Below are 9,394 nucleotides of genomic sequence, written 5' to 3'. Positions count from 1 at the left end.
ATATAATTTCTAAATTATCATATTACCACTAAATGATAATAAAATAATTTTATATATAAATTAATTTCTTAATGTCTAACATAAAAAGCAATTTTATATTTATTTATTATACTTTTATCTTAAAGATAATCTGATTTTCAATATCTACTATATTTATTGAATATTATAATTCAAAAAAATAATGGTAATGATATATTCACTAGTACAAAAATCATGCGTTCAATGTCAAACCATTGACGTTAAAAATAAACGGAGTCATTTTTGTAATTCGACGGACTTAGCGCGCGATATCTTCTTCAAACTTTTTTCGAAAGAAATTTGACTAGCCTTACATGTAATCTTTTTTTCATTTTATACAAATTCATGTTAATTAATTACTTTATATATGATTTTTGTTTGTTTTAACCGATTATTTTCGTACTTTTGTCCTTTACAGGCGCATTCTACTTTCTTTCTCACTCTGACAAAATTTTATTCTGACTAGTTTTTGTTTTTGTTTTAAAGAACTTATTTATTGAACTTGTTTGTTGTTTTTTAGTTGAACTTGTTTATTGTTGTTTGATTGAACTTCTTTATTGTTGGTTATTGTTGTTTAATGTTGATATTTCACTACGTGTTCATCATTCATGCTTTATAAAATACTAAAAAATAAAATATATGTTCGTAAATTTTATACTAGTGGTTTGTTTTATCTTTTCTTTTCTGTTACTATTATTATTTTTTATTTTAATATCACATGCTACCTACTTTTTTTAACCAACTTATTAAACCAAATGTTTCAAAAATATTTAACGTAATTAATTTTAAACTTAGCTGCAAATAGTTTAAGATATAAAATATATAATTAATAATATGAAAGATATGATAATATAAATTTAAATAATTAATCTACAAATAAAACAAATAAAAATTTTAAAAGTAACGAGATAATAAACTCAAAATTATAAAAAATTATGTGTTTAAAATGAATTGATATATTAATTAAAATATTTAATAAAAATATATTAACTGAAAATATTCATAAAACACGTTTAAAAACAAACATATTTAAAATTATTAGTGCAAACAATCACTACAAAAATAAAGATTATAGTAGGGATTTATTTCCCGAGGTTTTGAAAACCTCTCCGAATTATTGGTGGTTTCAATACAAACCTCAGTTAAGTTAAATATCTAAAATATTTGGCGCTCAAAGTCGCGCCTCCATTACTTTCTAAAATATTTGGCACCCATCGCGCTTCCGATACTTGGTTTTATACTTTCATCGGAACTTCGGGTATTCTGGTCGATTCCATCTTCACCTTCTCCTCTACTTCTCTATCTTCAACTCCTTCGTCACTTTCCAATCCCTAATTCTCTTGCTTCTCCTCTCTTCTAAATCTCTAATTTCGAAAACAAGCATCAAGAACGCACCGACCTTGACATTTTTAGGAGCTCTCCGATGGCGATTTTGAAGAGCTTGTGATTATCTGTAGGTTGTAGTGGTAGAAAAATCGCACCTCTCCTACGGCAGCGAGTTCTCGCAAGCAGGTGGCGCAATAGGAGGCTGAGCGGTCCAAATTCGTTGTGATGAAGGCCGAGCAGGAGCGACGGGCCACGATTATCCGCAATCCGGCAAAGCTAATCACTGACTACCTCGACTAGATTTTACAAATATTCTTACTTTATATTTTTCCCTGTTGCAGAATAAATTTAGATGTTCCCGAAAGATATCAGCGAGTTCACCTTGCTCAGTTCTCTGTCATTCTTGACATGATGAGATTGCAACTTGCTAGCTACATTTTATATTTATGTACTTTTTAGTTCATAGTGATATTTTCTTGACTTATTTGCTTATATTTTCGTAGTCTTTGAAAAGGTCAATATCGAAGGCAACCTTGAAGTGAATGTCTAGTTTGTTTGGTTCCTTAATATATATAACTATTGCATCATTAATTTTGATTGGTACTTTCTTTTGAAGGAATTATGCGTCAACAAAGCAGTGCTGCTGAAAATCTCAATCCTTCAAAGCTTAGAAGGAATGCTTATGCTGCATCTGATATAAGTAGAATTGCTTCTCAGGTGGTCGAACACTTCCAGGTTATACTTTAGAAATATAGGTTGCCTTATTAAGAAATAATGAAGATGTACTCACTTTTAAATCTTGCATTGCATTTCTAGTCTTATCTTAATATTTGTTTGAACCAATGCATTTGTACTTCAACTCCATTCATATTAGTTTGCATCTAGCGACCAGTATAACAGATCAAATTCAAACAAATATACTGAAGGGTGGTTATGTTCATAGCTTTCCCTTCTTAGATAGTTCAAAAAGTGGTTCTAAAACAGTGGTGTGGCGGATAGCAAAAACTGTGGCATTACATGGGCATTTGAAGAGGGACACGAAACAATATATATAGTCAACAGATATATGTAATCAAGAGATTCAGATGTGATGAGTACCGACTCAACACTTTTAAGATTGATTCAAGAATAAGATTTTTCTAAATAAGATTTACAAGTATGTATAAGTAAGAGAACTGCCAGCCCTGTCATTAAATAATGTTTTTATTACAACAATGTCTTTAAGATAATGTGTTTATGGAGCACTCTTAAATTCCTTCCAGAATTGAAAATTTTCTCACTATCGACATAAATCAATTCAGAACATACCAAATGATTTGTTGTGTATGTGTTTGATGATGCAGCTAACGAAGCACGTTTTTGGGGCATCAAAGGTAGCAGCCACAGCCAGTACTGGGAAATAGGGCTGGGCAAAAAAAACTAATTTGTACTTAACTATAGTTAACTGTACTTTATAATCCTAAAAAAAACTAATCCATTTTTACTAAAAAGTTAAATATACTGTTTTATAGTTTAGTTTTTAAAACTGAACTTATCACATTTTTAGTTCAGTTAACTGTAGGAGAAGGAGAACTGTACTGTGTTTTTCTATCCCTTTCTCATTTTTAACTATTTCTGAAATGTGACCTTCCCTTAACTGATGCGGCGTTGCCCACCATAATTGTAACTCCAACTAGTTCATCAAGTATAGAGTCTTCTTCTCAAGAAAATAATTGTAACTCCAACAACCATGTAACTCTTACTGATATCCAAGGGAGATAACAATATAGAATCATTTTCACTGTGAAAATTGCTGCCATTCTATATGCTGATGTTTATTGAGTTATGTTTATCCACTACCAGTCTTATTTTCTAGATAATCAAACATTCAATATAACAGTAATCCTTTAATGATGGCCTTTAATAAACTATCTGGCAGTAGTGCTTAATTATGGATAAAAGGGGATGATGAAAATTCTAGAATAAAAATCACTCTACAATAGAAGCCTTTGGAAAGAGAAAATGACAATGGATCAGACGTCAAATTGTAGAAAATAAAGTAAGTAGTCAATATTGGCGGTTCAATATAAGATGAACAGTCAGAAGCTAAAACTGCTAAACCCGTAACATATTTCCAACCTTGATTGAAATCACTGATTGATGAAAAAGGGACTTATTTGAAATATTGTAACAGTTTACTGTACTATAACTGAACTAACTGAATTAAAAATTAGTTCAGTGCAGTTTGCCCGAACTGTTTTTTGGTTCAGTTCAGTTCAGGCGAACCATTTTATAGTTAACTACAAATCTTTATAATACAATGCAGTTCAGTATACTTTGCCCACCCCTACTGAGAAACTGGACTTGTTAAGGAACTTGGGAGCAAACTTAGCCATTGATTATACAAAGGGGCTGCTTGAAGATCTAGAAGAAAAATTTGATGTAGTATACGATATAGTAGGTGAGATATTGAACTCTGAACCTATATTTTTGTTGTGTACAATTAATATGCTGCAACAATATACAGATAGACCAAAAATAATATTGTATAAATGATTGCATTTGTATCAGATTTTCTATAATAACATTATTGAAAACTTGTGTATGATTGATTCTAAAATCAAGGCAGAGTGAGATTGATAGAACATTGAAGGCTGTTAAAGAAAATGGGAAAGTTGTGATAGTAGCAACACATGGAAGTTCTTCAGATATCTTTGTAATGCTCATACAAGTAAGATAGAATTCAGTGTTTGTTTTACATATCTAACATTTGGATTACCTATGCAAAATTTAATTCATTGGCATTACTTTGTTGCGGATGCATTGTGAGGTGCAGTGTATATTCCCTGCCCATCATTGACATAATTCGGGGTTTTGGATTGAATATATTGAAAGCCATGATGGAAAGAAAGAAGAACAAACTATGATCAAGCTTTGTTGTTGAGGTAGATCAAATATTTTATTGCTGTATTAGAGGACAAATTACAGCATTTAGATGCTGATATGTCAGGTTGCAGTTTTCTTTTTCACTTGTAAACTTTTATGAAAACATCAACACTGCTCTACTTTGTGCAAGAGGCAAACAGACACGTGACAAGGATAGATGTGTTTAGGATACACTTAGCAAAATCAATAGGTGATCAACACCCAAATAAGTTCCCAAGGAAGAGGCTGTGCAGTTGTGCAGGTGATGAACTGAAATTATGTTTCATTGTCACCCCAACTGCTTGCATCACACTAGCCACATAAAAAATGCCCCACTCTAATGCTCATACCTACATACATAACAAAGACTCAACCCAACCATATCCTTAAACGCTCTGAAAGACCATATGCAGCTACATGTAGCAGCGGATTCACTTCTTTTTCCCAACTTTTTGACATTTTTAATATCCAACACTTGTTTTTATAGTATAAATCTGACAACCTTAAGAGTTTAACACCAAGTGAAAATGTATTGGTGTAAAAAAAAGTTGAGATGCATTAAATATTGTATAAATATGGTTTATTAACAATAAGTGGAACAATTTAAGATATTCAAGTGATAATTCCTTTTGAAGTGTTTATGAATCGGTAATTGGCTGCAGTGTGTCCTATCTTGTGTCATGTTTCTAGGTGATGTTCTAGCATCAAATTACATCCATTGCATTACAGGACAAAATTAGCAACGGTGTGAAATCATATTCAGAAAATATTGTTTTTCCTAGAAAAAAAAATTATGAAACATTGGTGACCTCTCACACACATGCATGATGATGTAGCTAACATTCTTCTTCACTCATATTGGCTTTGAGAATTGAGATAAGAAAGCAGTGTCCTAATATTAACTTACCTTTCGCTTTTTTTATCATCTTTTGGTAAATAAATGATTCCCTTCAAACTCATTTTTCATTCTCATTCTCATTTATTAAACATTTAATTCAATTTTACATTTCTTTATATATTTTTAATTCACTTTTTGTTAAAAAAATTGTTGGTTGAATATTTAAAACCTTTGGTATTTTTTAATTAAATTATTATTATTTAGTTTCTTTCATTAATTGAATGATATAATTACTGTTATATTATTTGCTTATCTCTACATCTTGACAAATCTAGAATCCCTAAGTTCAAAATCAACATTGTTAATGAACATCTTTCTATTTTAATTTAATATTGAATTTTTTTTTCTTTTTAATTTTCATATATGAACAATTAAATGTATGAATTATATTAATATATTGAAAATTGTAGTTTATTTTATAAATAATATTCAGTTTTAGTACATATTTCATTGCTGGTGTGGTTAAAAAATTAATTTGAATTTTATCATCATCAAAAACTAAAAAAATAATATGCACACATTTCCGGTGGTTTCTGTAAAATTCTTGCTAATACTGATGGTTTCTGTAAAAGTCCCGTTAATATCGACAGTTTCTGTAAAAGTCCGGTTAATACCAGTAGTTTCTGTAAAACTTCTGTTAATATTGGCGGTTTCTGTAAAACCCCTGCTAATATCGACGATTTCTGTAAAATCCTGACTAATACCGGCGGTTTTTTAAAAAGTTGTCGGTAATTACTTAGCGATGCAGTTTTCTTGAGAGGTTTTCTAAACCAGAGATAATATATTTTCCAGGAGTTAAAACTGTCGAAAACAAAAAAAATAACTTCCAGAAAAATTAAAAATTTTTGTAGTGAATAATAACAATAAATATTTAAATATGCATAAGGTACTAATTAATTTTTAATTTATATTTATTTTAGAAGATAATAAATATTATTATAAATATCAAATCATTTTAGTTATAAATATTAATATTTAACTATATTTTCTATTTCTATATTTATACAAAAAAGTAGAAATTTAAAATATAAATTAGAAGAATATTCGGGTAGAGAAAGTTGTAAAAAGTACATTCTGAAATAAAAGTACTTTTTTAACTATTACTTGTAAGTATAATCTAATAGTAAGGGTCCATTCCACATTTAATATCACAACTATCAATTATCGTATGCTATAAATTTATAAGAAAGAAAAACGAATAAAATAATATAAATTGATATAAATGACAACATTATATTTGCTATAATTATTTGTATTAAAAATTTAAATATTGATAAAAACATGTTTCATTTTAGAAATATTAAATTATATTTTAAAACTTAAAAAATATATATTTTAAATAATATATTAACTCCATTGAATACACATTATATTTATTTAACAAACATTACATGGGTATAAAAAAAACAAACTTTTGTAGAAAAAGAAATAAAAGGTAAAGAAGAACAATATCAAATATTTGAAAAAATTTGTATCTGAAAGTATAATTCTTTTCTTTTTTTCAATTACCTTAATATTCTCAATTATCTATTATAAAAAGAAAAGTCGCTATCAGTTTCCTTGAAACTCCCATTCGTGTAGGGAAGTTATACATATTAGGTACTTCAAGAATCTAACACTTCTTTCCCTTTCAACCATGGAAGAAGAGAAAGAAACCATGGTAGAGTTGAAGACACAAACCAAGAAGAAAGAGAAAACTGAGAAAGAGAGAGAAGATGAGAAAGACTTGATCAGTGCGTTGCCGGACAATGTTCTTGTTCACATCATTCATTTTGTGGACACAGCTACCGCAGTTCGAACCTTTCTTTTATCGAAACGATGGAACAACCTTTGGAAATCTCTTACCACTCTCTCCTTCAGACGCCGCGATTTCAAAAACCCAGTCAACTATAACCAGTTTGTCCATCACGTTCTCTCCCATAGAGACACTTCCATTCGTTTGCATAGTCTTGATTTCGACGCATGCGTCGCAGCACAAGAGCTTCTCAACCTTTTCATTCCTCTTCTGCATTATGTCCCACATTTGAGAATCTTTCTTTTTCACCTATCTACAAAAGTTGTTCATTATTCCATACCTATCATCTTTTCTTCACCCTCTCTCACATCTCTCACTCTCGTTCATTCAAACCGTATTATCTTTAAACTTCCACAATCTCTAGAACTACCTGCGCTCAAAACCTTGAGCCTCACTAATGTCTCTTTCACCGCAAGGAACAGTGATGATGAGTGCGCTGAACCCTTTTCATCCTGTTTCTTGTTGAACAGTTTGTTCCTTATGGGGTGTTCTTTGAGCAACCCTGCCAAAGTCCTCAGCATATCAAATCCCAACCTTTCTCGTTTCACCATGACAAGGTGCTCCAAAGAGATGTACAATATTGTGCTTTCTACTCCGAATCTCACCCATCTAGCTATAAGAAGTTGCCATACCTTTCATGAAGTCTCCTCCACGTGTGATCTTGCGCTTCTTGAAGAAGCCAACATTGAGATCATTCTGTGTCGTTCTCATGAAATCGTTCTAAGATTGCTGAAAATGTTATCCTATGCAAAGATATTGATGCTCTCTGAGTGCGTTGTTGCAGAAATTCTACACGTGAGTTACTTTTGTTCTGTGTTTTCTTCTCCCCTTGTTTGCATTCTCACGTCAATTTTTTTAATATAATCATGATCTTTTAATCACAGTATCATTCAATGTTTGCTCTGACTGTGTAGGCTGCGCACAAAGATATGTTTCATCATCCAAGTATTCTACCTCCGCACTTTGTTAGACTACAGACATTGAAGGTTGAAAACTTTCACCAAACAGAAATTTTGATGAAGTACTTACTTCAGAACTCTCAACTGACCAAAGTTGAGGTCATAAATTTTTGAAAGTTATACCTCTTTACAACCTCTATTCTATATTCTAAGGTAGATACATACTTTTACAAATTTTAATTTTAATTTTAATTCATTTTATATTTCCTTTAATGAAAGTTATTTACCATACTAATATCTTAGTTGTTACGTTTAATTGCAGATAATCCAGGAAAGAGACATGGTAACTCCCTTGGCTAGGATACAAGTTGATTATGCCATTAATGCCTTTCAGAAAGGAACTGCATATTTCGTAACTATAGCGATCTGGTTCTATAAAAGATAAGGCGGCTTAAGGTGGCAATTTTTTTAGGCTTCTTCATTCTTTAATTTGGACATTAAAGGTGAATGATATAAATATACTTGTACAAAATTATACTAGTTTCAAAGTTCTGATTACTTTTCACAAAAATTAACATATAAAATTAGGATTGAGCAAAGGCTTATAAGTACCCATGATATCTTTTAGCAATATGGCTGAACACGCATTCTCAAAATTGAAATTAAGTAAAAGGAGATCGTAATAAACTTAAATTTCATATGTTTCTTAGCAATTTTATTTAAATTTTATTTTATAAGAATTTAGTAATATTTAGTTTAATTTTAATAAAGATAAAATATGAATAAGTAATTTTGATTTTTTATTTATTCAAGTTCATTTTTATTTTATTATTTTGATATAAGTTAAAAATATATTAAAGATTTATTTTTATTTTAAGTCAATTGATATTTTATTTTTAGTTTTTATTATATTTATTTGGTCGAAGATTCTATTTATATTTATTTAAAGATATCAAGATTTAATAAAAATAATCAAAATAAATAAATTAAACAATGAAATTATTTGTGTCAAATTTTTTTTTAACGAATGGGGGGATGAGAAGTGAGAACAAGTTACCTAATTAATATGCATTATCAACCTTCAAAAATTTGCACTATCTTGACTTATATTTTCTTTTATCGGTTTTGTTTTCCATTTATTTTTCTTTTTCCGTGAATGAAAACCTTTGAATGTGCTGAAACATTACATTAGATGACTTAATTAATTACTGTGATTTTTTGTATGGGTTGTGTTTTGTGAAGGTTTATGAAGTTCGTCCCACATAAATGAACACTAGAGAATTTGACATTTCTGTATTTGGTATTAGTTTATCTTAAAATATCCCAAGTTTTCTTTCTTATTAATTCAACAATTAACTTGCCATGTTACTCCACATAGAGCATTGCACGGAAGAAAGATGGGATGATAATTTGGTGTTCTTTATTTCGGATTGCCGGTACCAAGATTATGTTGAATATTATTGGGTACTATAACAATTTTGATAATTATTTCAAACTTATGATTTGACAGTAATAGGACTTACAAAGTATAATTTGTTTTAAATTTAGGTAATT

At 29.9% G+C, this 9,394-nt stretch overlaps 1 protein-coding gene and 1 long non-coding RNA gene across 2 annotated transcripts; both read left to right on the top strand.

Annotated features, from left to right (window-relative positions):
* The first annotated feature begins 1,216 nt into the window (after window positions 1–1,216).
* Window positions 1,217–4,672, top strand: LOC108345112 (uncharacterized). The gene is made up of 4 exons (XR_001833631.2): window positions 1,217–2,079; window positions 3,650–3,784; window positions 3,949–4,054; window positions 4,160–4,672. It is a non-coding gene; the product is annotated as an uncharacterized LOC108345112 (long non-coding RNA).
* Window positions 4,673–6,782: 2,110 nt separating this feature from the next.
* LOC108344147 (F-box protein At4g09920-like) lies at window positions 6,783–8,285 on the top strand. The gene is made up of 3 exons (XM_017582614.1): window positions 6,783–7,736; window positions 7,856–7,999; window positions 8,163–8,285. The coding sequence occupies exons 1-3, from the start codon at window positions 6,783–6,785 to the stop codon at window positions 8,283–8,285; spliced, it is 1,221 nt and encodes a 406-aa protein (XP_017438103.1).
* Window positions 8,286–9,394: the final 1,109 nt, after the last annotated feature.

Source organism: Vigna angularis, chromosome 8, assembly GCF_016808095.1.
Source record: "Vigna angularis cultivar LongXiaoDou No.4 chromosome 8, ASM1680809v1, whole genome shotgun sequence".
Classification (NCBI taxonomy): Eukaryota; Viridiplantae; Streptophyta; class Magnoliopsida; order Fabales; family Fabaceae; genus Vigna; species Vigna angularis.
The sequence above is the reverse complement of the archived record's forward strand: the minus strand, read 5'-3'. Positions and strand labels throughout refer to the sequence as shown.

Coding starts and splice junctions, on each gene's coding strand:
- LOC108344147 (XM_017582614.1), top strand. CDS start 6,783: ATGGAAGAAGAGAAAGAAACCATGGTAGAGTTGAAGACACAAACCAAG. Junction 7,737..7,855: donor TTGTTGCAGAAATTCTACAC/GTGAGTTACTTT, acceptor CTGACTGTGTAG/GCTGCGCACAAAGATATGTT. Junction 8,000..8,162: donor CTCAACTGACCAAAGTTGAG/GTCATAAATTTT, acceptor GTTTAATTGCAG/ATAATCCAGGAAAGAGACAT.